This window comes from Myotis davidii, unplaced genomic scaffold, assembly GCF_000327345.1.
Source record: "Myotis davidii unplaced genomic scaffold, ASM32734v1 scaffold162, whole genome shotgun sequence".
Classification (NCBI taxonomy): Eukaryota; Metazoa; Chordata; class Mammalia; order Chiroptera; family Vespertilionidae; genus Myotis; species Myotis davidii.
This window is the reverse complement of record NW_006300036.1, coordinates 1675464-1688422: the sequence shown is the minus strand read 5'-3', so window position 1 is coordinate 1688422 and position 12959 is coordinate 1675464. Positions and strand designations below refer to the sequence as shown.

General features: G+C 39.4%; 1 protein-coding gene across 1 annotated transcript in view; it reads right to left on the bottom strand.

Annotated features, from left to right (window-relative positions):
• ADGRL2 (adhesion G protein-coupled receptor L2) overlaps window positions 1-12959 on the bottom strand; it is a 277155-nt gene that overhangs the window by 87085 nt on the left and 177111 nt on the right. Inside the window, exon 4 of the mRNA XM_015572119.1 lies at window positions 3612-3825. Coding sequence (XP_015427605.1) covers window positions 3612-3825 — 214 coding nt within the window. The remainder of the gene's footprint in view (window positions 1-3611; window positions 3826-12959) is intronic.

Genomic DNA, 12959 nt, shown 5'->3' with positions numbered 1-12959 from the left:
CCTCAGAAGGATCATGTTATGTACTACATTTTATAATCAGGGCAAAAAAAAATGTAGCTGCACATACAACAGCAAGATGCCTTTCACCTGTATGAAAAGTATGGTCACTGGTGCATGCAGTGTTCCAGACTGCAAGAGGGATGTGTGACTGCTGGTTTAGGCCCGACATACCCTGAGGGTCCTGTATTGCAGAGAGGGAGCAGGCCAGGCTGAGGGAATTTCGTGCACCAGGCCTCTATTAAAACAATAAAAATAACTAACTTCATGTCTGTCTTGTATATTCCCTATAATGTTATTTATGAGTATGACAAGACATGTATGTTAGACATGAGCAGAGCAAGGATGGGCCAGTTACAGAAAATTACCAGGGTGGAAAGTCTCAGATGCCTAGTAAGGGGCAAAACTGGCAAAACAAGAACCTAGCCCCCAGGGTAACCTATCCTCCCGTAGCATACCACTGGTCATACATCTAGGTCTCAGTTGTATTTCTGCTCCAGGCTAAGAAAAGCAACAAAACCAGACAAGTGATGTGGCTGCCTCAGGACCAGCTACACTGACTAATGATCCCCTGCCCTGGCACCAATCAGCAGAGATCATGACTCTCAAACTGCACACCTGGAAAGCTGATGAACATTCTATTAAGACCCTCCCCTGAGACCTCCCCTAAGATTCCCACCTGCAAGAAAGAGATAAACATGCTCAGGACAAAGGACCCAGTGCACTCTCTCCCTCCAAGGGGCATGACCCTGCCAATCTCCCACATGCACATACCCACTAAGGGACTCCATGAGACCTGCAACCAGGGGAGCAATGGGCTGGCCCCCTGAACCTGTCTCCAAGGCCCCCTTGTCTCTGACGTCTCAGTGAGCCAGAGCAGCCCGTCCTGGGCTTTCCTGTTGCCTCTTCTATGCCCTTCCTTGTGCTCCGGTGGCTCTGCCTACGCCCTGTCCCGCGGTTCTCCCGGACCTGACCGTGCGCCTGCAGGCTCCCCCTGGAGAGAGGAGAGGACGTGCCACCCTCCATCTCCGTCCACCAGTCCACCAAACAGAACCTGCTGCACCGCCTCTGCCCGCCCCTAGCCCGCAGGGTGCGGTGCCGCCCCCACGAGGGCCAGCTCTCTGTCGAGGGCGTCGTGAGGTGGACTGGACCCGCCCGCCCCTCTCAGCAGCTGCACCGAGGGCTGATCTGGGTGACTCCTGGGACCCCAACCTCAGGTTCTGGTGCTTTGGTGCCGAGGCTCAGGCAGCCCAGGGGCCGAGTAACTAGGGGCAGACACGGGCCCATTGGTTCTACCAGGAGGTCCCGTGCCAGGCCGTCCCTGCAGCGGATCCGCATCTGAGCTTCCCACAGCTCACAGTGGTCCCAGCACGGCCTGGCGCGGCTCTCTCCCCGAGGGCGAAGGCCCAGGGAGCCGGCCGGGAGGGGCCCCGTGCCCATCTGTCTGCTTGGGCAGGTGGGAGCCTCCCCAACCAGCCTGTGAACATGCAGCGCCAGACCCAGAGCCCTGAACACACACAGCCTCCAGAGAGGCTGGGGCAGCCTGGGATGAAACTAACTGCTGAGTGGGGAAAAATATAAAAATGAGTACATTTTTGCTGCCATCATGAACCCAATAATACCCTTTGGCTCAGTGCCTTCCCTTTGGAAACTCCCATCTCCCGTCCCCTTTTCCTTAAATAAACTCAGTTTTCTTTCATCACTGTCTGAGATGGCTATTTAACCTGTCTGCTCACCACTGACCTTTCAACGTATTTGCTAGCTACCCAACTGTGTATTTAAAATGTATTATCTCACATACAAAGATAAGTTACCTACACACAATTCCTCAAAGCCAATTCTTCTAGATTCTTTCTTTCTACTAACTCCCACTGCTTTAGTAAAAACAGGTAATTATACTGAATAATTCTTCACTTCCCATTTCTCTCTGACCTGCTTCTAATACTCAGATCATAACACTTCCACAGAACTGTTAGATCAACATGTAAAGAATGAATAAATGGTTAATTATTAAACTAGGCAGAATATTGTGATCAGAGGGGAATAAATGGTTAATTATTAAACTAGGCAGAATATTGTGATCAGAGGGGAGAATAGGGTAAAGGCTTTGAAAAGAAAGATGAAGGGTTTTCTTAAAGCAACAATGTACAATAAAGTCTGTGGTAGTTAAGTTTTTCTTCAGAGAGTCTCTATGTTCTAAATATCTGTGATTGATGGATATTAACTGCACTAATTCAACCATAACTAACCATAATTTTAATACATATGAGAAAATCCTAATTAAAATGCCAAGAGTACCAAAATTTAGGAAAAAATAGATGTCAAGAGGTAGGTGCTCTGTGCTAAGGGAGAAGAAAGGAGACACCCAAGGTCATCAATTTTTTTTGTATTCTCTCTCTATGTAGGAAGTCAAATGTCCATTTAAGAAATATAATTTATATAAAGTTTTAACCACTTTCCAACAAATCATTTTTTTTAAAAAAAATTAATCAATGGTATCACCCAAATAAAGGTATAGTAGCACCTCCACCATCTCCCCTCACACATACTCACTTTCTACAGTTTCAGTTACCTGCAGTCAACTATGGTCCAGAAATATTAAATGGAAAATTCCAGAAATAAACAATTGATAAGTTTTAAACTGTGCTCCATTCTGAGTGCCTTTGGGGACACGAATCATTCTTTTGTCCAGCGTATGCACGCGGCATATACTACCCAACTTAGTAGCATCTCAGTTATCAGATCAACTGTTTTGGTATCTCAGGGCTTATGTTCCAGTAACCCTTAAAAATAAAGGCCCCAAAGTGCAAGAATGGTGATGCTGGCAATTAAGATAGTCCAAAGAGAAGCCGTAAGTGCTTTCTTTCAGTGAAAAGATATACTTAGAAAGGAAAACATAGTATATGTAAGGTTCAGTAATATCAGTACTATCCAGGTTTCAGGCATCCATTGGGAGTCATGGAAGGTATCCCCTGGAATAAGGGTGACTACTACTGTATTACAACGGTGGACACGTCATAAATTCGTCAAAACCAATAGAAAGGACAAAACCAAGAGTGAACCTTAATGTAAACTATGGATTTGGGATAATAATGATGTGTCAATATGGTTCATTTATTTTAACAAATGTATTACCGTGGTGTGAAATGTTGGTAGTTAGAGAGGTTGTGCACATTTGGGAATGGGGGCATATTAACGCTATGTTTTCTGCTATTTCTGCTGTAAAAAATAAAGTGTAATAATTTTTAAAATTAAGGTGCAAATATTGCCAGACCCAGATATTTAAACATTCTTGATATAAGAAAATATTTCAGAATCTGAGGCCCTAAAAAACAAGATTACATTTGAAATTACACATTTGTAACCTTTATATTTTTAAAAATCAAAATACTGTATATGTGTTACATATTCCTTGTGATATGTCAATCTATATCAAAACAATAAAGATTTAAATATTAAAAACTTATATAGTAGCAATGAACATCAGTAGGTAAAATCCTAATTCAATTTAACACATAGACTGAAATATAGACTGTTCCCATTTACTCTGGAATAATAATTTTACCAATTTAGATGTAGTAGCTACAATGGGATAGTAACACATGAATATTTACCTCTGAGTCATAATTTTGAAGGCATCTGGGAGGTAGCAGTCTGTATTCTCCATCTGAAATGGGTCAGCATCACAAATCTTGTCGTCTGTCCGACCATAGTTAGCGCTCTCAATCATGATGACATCACTGCCTGGACATCGCAGATCTATAGAATAACCTTCACAGGACAATTCTCGCCGAACTAACCCAAATGGTAAAGCTGCTCTGCTGAAACCTGGAAAAAAAATAAATTTAGGTTAAATTAACTTATTTATTTATTTTAAATATATTTTATTGATTTTTTACAGAGAGGAAGGGAGAGGGATAGAGAGTTACAAACATCGATGAGAGAGAAACATTGATCAGCTGCCTCCTGCACACCTCTTACTGGGGATGTGTCCGCAACCAAGGTACATGCCCTTGACCAGAATCAGACCTGGGACCCTTCAGTCCGCAGGCCGACGCTCTATCCACTTAGCCAAACCTGTTAGGACTAAATTAACTTATTTATGAAGTATACTATCTAAAAGCATTTTAAAATAAGAGCAAGACATGTCACAAACTATGTTTTTTAAGTTATCCATTCATATCCTAATTTAAATCCTTAGCTCTTTACGATGAGTCAAGAATTTCTTATTATATATGTACCTTTAGCTGAACTATTCACTTTTATAAGGCAATTTAAAAAATACTCTAAACACAATATTCTCTGTATAATCTAGTCATAATCAGAAAATAAGTGGTTCTTTTTGAGCTAATTTAAAGAAAAAAACAAATTTAATCAATGGATTTATAAATACTGACAAGTTTTACAAATATAGAATGTAACAACTATTTAAGAAACAGGTTTCATTTATGCAACTGAATAAAAACTGGGCTATACATTGGCCTTATATTTTCATTTAATGTAGACATATAAATTCCTGTTAGTAGAATTATCTTAAAAAGACTTTCATCTTAGCAGTTTCCCTCCAAAATAACTAAGACACTATGGCAGCAACATACTATGGCACAATAAATTAGTTCAATTAATACACACTTGATTTAAAACTGACAACAATCAGTAGATGGGCCTTCAAAGGAGCCAGAAAGATGAAATGCCCAGAAAGGGCAAAAGTTCTTTAAGATTCAGTTCTGTCAATCTACAGAACAGAGATTTAAAAACATCTGTCATGCCACTTTTCCTACCTGTGTGACTCTAAAATGAGTATATGAAGTGCTTACTGAGAAATCCTATATGAATTTATGCATATTGCATGAGGCAGAGTATAGCTAACCACTGTTCATGTATGCTATAAAGAAGATTCCCAAATGAAATAAAAGATTAGAATTTAAAGTTTAACCATTTTTTAACCAGGGATCCCAAAGTAGTAACAGGGCACAGGAGAAAGGGTAAAGGCAGAAAAAGCCAAGAACAGCCAAGAAGAATGGTGTGGGGGAGAATCAGGTCTTCACTATGCTGGTTTGCTCCCTATATGTAAGATAGCACAGCTAAAACTTCTACATTGTCTCAACTTTTTATTTCAGTTGTCCAACCTATTGCCATCTATAGTGTTCCTGTTACAAAATACTAGCAAATAATTTTGGTATTTTTATCTGTATCCTTTAATTACTCTACATCCCATGAATTATTCATTACATCCCTTTTTATTAAGAAATGCCAACCTTCAGAAGTAAACTGTTCCAAGATATAAACTGCCAAAGAGCTGGGCTTTGTCCAGGATGATCCTAAGCCCACACCTTGTTCTCTTTAACTTTTACTGCAAAATGCCTCTCACTAATTCAGGGAAACAGAACGTCACCTGGATAAATGTGCATTCTCTTTCTAAGATGCAAATAATCCTTCAAAAGGGTTACTTGGGTTACACATTAGTATGATTTAGAAAACTGCAGTTCTCAAACTTGGCTGACCTCTCAGTTCTACTGAGAAAAACTAAAGGTATAATTGAAGAGAAAAGGACACAATCTGGAGCACAGAAATCTTTAGGGGATTGTGGCAAACCCCAACTTTGGTAGGCTTTCACTAGGAAGGTTTATGGTCTTATGAGATTACTAAAAGTATGTGGAGAGGTGCACAATCAAATGAAGAGTAAATACAGAAACGGGGCTGGGAAAACGTCAAAACAAACTCTTTCCAAGAATTTCTTTCTAAACTTCCCCAAATTCAAAAGTCAACTTTACGTACACTATTGTTTTCTTCCATTTTCAGATACTGGACTGTACTGCCTTTACCAATAATCCAGCTTAAACTAGTACTATTATATTTGTTTTAATTGAAATAGTTTAATATATTTTTATTGATTTAAGAGAGGAAGGGAGAGGGAGAAAGATATAGAAACATCAATGATGAAAAACATTTATCGGCTGTCTCCTACATGCCCACCCACCAGGGTCAAGCTCGCAACCCGGCCCTGTGCCCTAACCAGGAATCAAATTGTGACCTCTGGGTTCACAGGTCGATACTCAACCACTGAGCCATGCTGGCAGGGCTAATTGAAATATTTTTAGGGCCTCAGAGAGGTCACTTATTTCTGCAGCAAAATCTGTGTGGAAATTCAAACAAGTGACCTCATATAAAACTTTGGAGCACAGTATAATCGAAATAAAAATATTGCAATCATTATTAATTTTAAAAAGTCAGTATTTTAACTAAGAAAATCTTTAGAGAAAGGCAGAACAAACCTTATTCCTAGACATTTATTTATCCTCCCCTCCCCACCCCCCACACTTTTTTTTTTTTTTTTTTTTTTTTTTTTTTTTTTTTGTATAGACTAGTGGCTTAACTATACTGAGACACACAGAAGAAATTATCACAAGTAGGGCCACTATTTCTTAATCCCACTTTCTTCCTTTGTACATGAAGTACTTCTTAACTGTTTAAATCGGGTATTTTTAAGAAAAAAATTTAAAATAACGTGCCAAGGCTATATGGTTGATTCCCAAACATCACTTTGCATCAGAGTCATCTGGTGGAGTGTTTTTAAGAAGACAGATGTTCAAGCCCTAATCTAGACCTATTCAATTGGAATCTCTGGATTCAGATGAAGCTAAGGTATCTGTATTTGGGGAGGAAAATGTGAATTTATTTGGAGCACACTGATATAAAATAACTAAGACGTGCCAAGAATTTCTCCAACGGCTTTATAAAATAGTTTTTATATCTCCATTGAGATTTTATATTTTTAAGTCATTGTCGCATTTCTCCTCAATTCTCTAATATAGTTTTATTTTAATCTTTGAACATATTCTTAACAGCCACTCTGAAATGTTTAGCTGCTAAATCTAACCTCTGGGCCCGCATCAGAGGACGTTGTCATTGCACGCTTTTTCTCCTGAGTATGGATGGGTCAACTTCCCTGTTTCTCTGCATGTCGTCTAATGTTTTGCTGTTGGAAACTAGACATTTGAAATAAAATACTGTTAGCAGCACTTGGTTCAGATCTCCTTTCCCTGAGACTCACTGCTGCTGTGACATTTTCTTTTTAGTATCTTGACTGGATTTAAATCTGCAGGCTGGTCTCCCCCATAGAGAAATCTCTCCTTATTGTTCTGACTGCTGTTATTGTTATTTTAGTTCTTATTTTTAGTTTCTCCTCTGGCTTCCTAGGGATCACCCCTGCTTCTGCCACGCTTAGTGACCAGCCAATGATGGAGCAGAGACTTTTCACAAAAACCATGAACCTACATAACAAGGTGTCTAACCTCTGCTGACTGACCCGGATGTGAGTTAGGAAGAGTGTTCAGAAAACAGTACATTTTCTAGTCAGTCTGGGTAATTTTTCTCCTCGACACATGTGTGTAGTTTCCCGTTCATCAAAAAAGCATACAGAGAACTTTGGAACTTTTATTCCCAAGGTTTCCCAGTTTCAGACTGGCCCTCCAGTCTCCCCACCTGGAACCACAATCCCAGGCAGGGCTACAGGTTTTCCCCATCTGTTGTCCACAGTGTTGACTGCTTTTACGGACAACACTGCTGGGCACGGGTTTCCAGCTCTGCTCCACACCAAGCCAACTTCCCCGGGCAGCAGAGTCACTGCATTTCACGGTCAGCCCTACCCTAATGAGAGGACCAAAATGACATACACAGCTACGGAGCTGGGGGACAGGAGCAGCCCCAAGCTGGAAGGCTTTACACTGCCATTGTTCACACCAAAAGTTCTATCAACTTTTCATCATTAAATGCTTCCCAATTTCTTATATGGCTTTGATTAATTTCCAGCGCCCTAAAATGGTGGTCTTTGACAATTTTGTCCAGTGTTATAGACTTGTTAGGGAGGAAGAGGATTTGCTACTCTCATCAACTCATAATCACCAGAAGTCCTTCTGAGGACTTTACAAGCAATCACTGACAATAAATCCTCACAACAGCTGTATGAGATAGGTATCGTGATATCACCATTTTAAAGAGGAAGAAACTGAGGTACAGAAAAATTGCATTTTCCATGATCATACACTCAGTAAGAATGAAATCAATCAAGGTTTGAAACCTGGTCATTCAGTTCCCAGGTTCAAGTTCTGAAACACTGTGGCAATGACAATGACAGTTAGCAGGTTTGGGGACTCCTATGTAGGAGGCATAGTCAGGGTGTACTGTGTGCTGCTAGTTATAGAGGAAGAAGGGCAGAAAGGAAGCAGTGTGTCTGATGGTCAAGTATTCAATGCAATTCCTCCATCAACAAACCAAAGCCTTTTAATCACACTATTACTATGACATTTATTCAAAGCGGTATTTTCAACCAATGTCTATTTCAGCAAAGAAAAAAAATAAGCATCCCAACAAGTAAAATATAATCCAATCCATCTTGCAACTCTGGCAATCGAAGAAAAAACTTGTGGGAGGCCCTGAAAGCCAAAGAATCAATACTGCAGCTTTGTGCTGTGCAGATGTGAATGCTGCCAAATAGGGGTGCTCAGAGTACAATGAACTCTTTTGCTCCATTTTCTCCACTCTAAACAAATGATTTTGAAAAGACAATCCTACCCCCTTCCACTCCCCCACCCCCAGCTATAAAATGTCAAGCCATAACTCTCTGTGCTTTAGGCTGGTGACTGGAATACATACCTCCCAGCAACAGGTGCAGTGACTTAGGCCTGAAATCACTCACATTCAGGGGATAACTCCTAATAAACAGATGCACTGCTACCAGATGGGAGCTTGTGAGACCAGAATTGGAATTCTATCACTGGATTTCGCATCACTTGTGAGAATTTTGCAAGAAAGTATGCTAATCTGGCCAAAACCAAAAACATAGCGCTTGCTGCTATAAGCTTAGACTTGTGAGGGACTTTAAGCACTAGACTGGGAACATTTTGCTTGTCTAACACGGTCTCCACTCTCTCTGCTTTGTATACATTTCTGTAAAATCATACTTTCCTATAAAAGTCTTCTTATTAAGCTGTGATGTAAAAACTTCAACTTTCTGGTACTGTTTACTTAATTACTCCGAACTAAACTCTGTCATGGGTGCTACTGCTCATGTTGCCTTGGATCCAGTAAGCCCCAGGACTTTTGATTATGGGGGACCTCTATGGGACTGGGGCTGTCCTCCAAGCTCTACTGGAACATTAACTCAGGCCAGAGTCCATTATCAGTGCTGGCATTCACCATCTCTGACTGATTATCTTTACCAATCAAACCCTAAAATATCTTTATTATTCATTAACATACACTCCCTTTAACCTGCCCATATTATGTGAAGAGCCTACATTATGACTGGAGAGAAATACCAAGTTCTTGCAAAATAGTGTTCATCATTTCCTCAGGTACAACAATATATTTCTACTTCCATATTAATCATTTAATGTAACCTTTTCACAATGCTATTATTTTTTTTTTACTGCCCTTCTGCTACAAAAAATTCCATTAGCTTCCCTGACCACACCCAACCTCAGAATGTTTGTTCTTAAGAGAGGTTAAATAAGAAATAAAAATGAAAAATCATGAGACCTATTCCCTCATCCAGTGACTCACTCCAGAAGTCATACTGGCTAAAGCATTCTATTCCTTTACTGTCACTGTACTAGTCTGATGAATATAGCTATTTAGGGGTGGAAACCTCACTTAAAGTATTCCCCAGGGCCCTAACTGGTTTGGCTCAGTGGATAGAGTGTCAGCCTGCAGACTAAAGGGTCCTAGGTTCGATCCCAGTCAAGGACACATGCCCGGGCTGGGGGCTTGATGCCCAGTTGGGGGCGTGCAGGAGGCAGCCAATCAATGATTCTCTCTCATCATTAATGTTTCTCTCTCTCTCCCTCTCCCTTCCTTTCTGAAATATATCAAAAGTACTCCCCAGGCAGGTCTCCCAGATCAAAGTGAGTTAAAAGTTGAATTCTAGTACTTTTTGGTAATGCCTTGTCATCTTTAAATATAAACAAGAAAAAAATTTAAAACCTACAAAAAATTATTAACCATAACTTAATTTATTTTCATAACTTCATTTTTTAAGGGTACATTTAAGTTGAATCACAAGAGGGGCAACAATGTCTATGAACATATGATTTCCATATCAGTTAGCTTTTAATTGGCAACAATAAATTCTTAAGGAGTGAAGAAGTTACCAGTGTAACAAGTGTCTTCCTCATTAAAGGTATCTACTATAAGAGGGCCAATTAATATCAATTCTAAAATGTATATTTGCGTTAACTACACTGAAACTGCACTGAAACCACCCACTCATTTTGCTCAACCCAAACAGGAATCCCTGTGCAATCACATTCAACCACTGCTGACTCAAACGATGTCCTGGAAGGCATGAAGTATTTATTTCTTAACTTCAGTGGGAAAGATTAAGACAGCCTGAAAACAGTCTCAACTCTTGTATCTTAACTTTTCACAAACCATTAGCCACACTAATACTTAGATCATTCATTTAATAAGTGCCAGGCATTTAACATTTTTCCCACTGAAGGGAGTAATTTCCAGTCTTTCTTCCTATATGCTATAAAAGTCTCTCTTTCCCCCAAACCTCAGAAAACCAATACTTGAAATTAGGACTTTTATTAAAAAAACTAAGCACACTAATACTTATCATATAATAAGATTTTATCATATAAAATAGATAGGCTTTTCTGCTAAGGGTAAGAAGGAATTTTCCGATATGGGTCTAGAAGAAAAAAAAAATGTTTTATGAAGTATTTTCCCAACTCAAAAAAATAACTCATAGATCAAAGTTGGTTTTTTAAATTTCCACACACCCCCCCCAAATTCCTTTAAACCAGTGGTTCCCAACCTTCCTAATGCCGAGACCCTTTAATACAGTTCCCCATGTTGTGGTGACCCCCAATTTCATTGTTACAAATTGAACATAATTAAAGCATAGCGATTAATCACAAAAACAATACGTAATTATATATGTGTTTTCCGGTGGTCTTAGGCGACCCCTCGGAAAGGGTCGTTCGACCCCCAAAGGGGTCGCGACCCACAGGTTGAGAACCGCTGCCCTAAGCAATGCTTAAAATTTTATTCTAAATTATGGTACATATATGAAATTTTTAAAAGCCAAATCTAGACTGCTACTACTAACATATAAGACTCTTCCCTTACCACTGAAAGTTATTTTCATCTCATGAACAGTTGTAAAGATAAATGTCTAAAACGTATACCAACTATGGGAACAACTCACCAAGTGAGTAATATGATATTTTAAAAATTATTTCAGTGAACATTGTACTGTGTTATTACTTTTCTCAATGCTTTTGGACCAATTAAAAACTGAGAAATGACAAAATGGGTGAAACCAAATGCAGTAGTGGGCCCATTTTGTGAATTTCACTTTAAAACGAAAAGTCAAAATAATCAAAACCACCATGAAAGAGAAAATAACATTCCTAACATTATCTCTTACAAACATCTTAGGCAACACCACCTACACATGTATTGCTCACTCATTTATCCCTTAGTATTTTTGTCTTTTGCCCGTTCTAATTCCTCGATTAGGCTCTGGAATAAGTCATGGAAACTAAAAACTCTCAAGTTGGAGACAACTTCACCACTTCTATAAGCTACAGAAAACCCACTCGGCGGGAAAGATCCTCCCTGAAGCAAAGTGATGACTATAAAAGCACTCTTCTAACTGTGTTAAAACAGAAACTACCTCCCAAAATGATATGAAGGCTATCACATAATTTCTTGAATGACAATGTAACGACTTGGATTTCATGGGTGGTTTTGGTGTTAATATTTTGGTGTTCTGGGGTTAAGGTTTGTTCAAATAAACTTTTAATCCTCACTCAAGGATATTTCTGTTTGTCTTTTTAATTTATTTGAGAGAGAGATAAACATAGATGTGAGAAACATCAAAACACTGCCTCCCGTAAGCATCCCAACCGGAAATCAAAACCGCAACCTTTTAGTGTACAGGACGACATTCCAACCAACTGAGCCACCCAGCCAGGGTGAAGTTTGTTCAATTTTTATTGAAAAGATGAGGTGCTAAATAACACACGCAACTATTTTCAAATCTGTCACCAGACCATTCAGGGAAAGGGGGAGAGAGGAATAGAAAGGTAATTTAATTCTGAGAATGTAAAGTTATAAAATGTTGCCTTAAGAAATACTAGGGACTGTTCTACAGAGTTGAAATGCTATCTTTTCTTGTATTTAACTTCCAGGCTTGAACATCAAGGGAACTAAGAAACAGCATGGTGGCAAGTCCAAATGTAAAAACCCTGCCCCTACATAGACAACCCGCTACTACCCTTCCTAGTTTCTCCTGCAGAAAGCAGGAGTGCAGAGGGAACAGAGCACTTCCAACTGCTGGTGTCAGACATTCCAACAAATGACACTTGACCCCTGAATAACACGGGTTTCAACGCAAGGCTTCACTTTTATTGAATGCACACAGGTCCACATTTATTGGGAGGAAAAAACACAGATATTTTTTTCAATAAATACTGTAAAATGTATTTTCTCTTCCTTATGACTTTCTTAATAACATTTTCTTTTCTCTGGCTCACTTTATGTTGTAAGAATACAGTATGTAATACCGTATTTGCCGGCGTATAAGACGACTGGGCGTATAAGACGACCCCCTAACATTTCCACTCAAAATACAGAGTTTGTTATATACTCGCCGTATAAGACTACCCCCTCTTCCGCACACCTTCCACACACCAAATAAAAGGTAAAACAATATCAGATTTGATTTTAACATTTTAATTTATATTCAAATGCTTATGACATGCAGGAAAACTGTCACAAGGCTGTATGTAATCAAACATATACATAAAACAGTGCAAGTTTATTACCGGTAAACATACCGGTAATTCACTAAAGAAAACACACTCTATAGACTGGTACCGTAGATGCTTCTCAGGAACACAGGCAAGCAGCCCACAACCTAGAGGGACTGTCAATGATAGAAGAAAGAT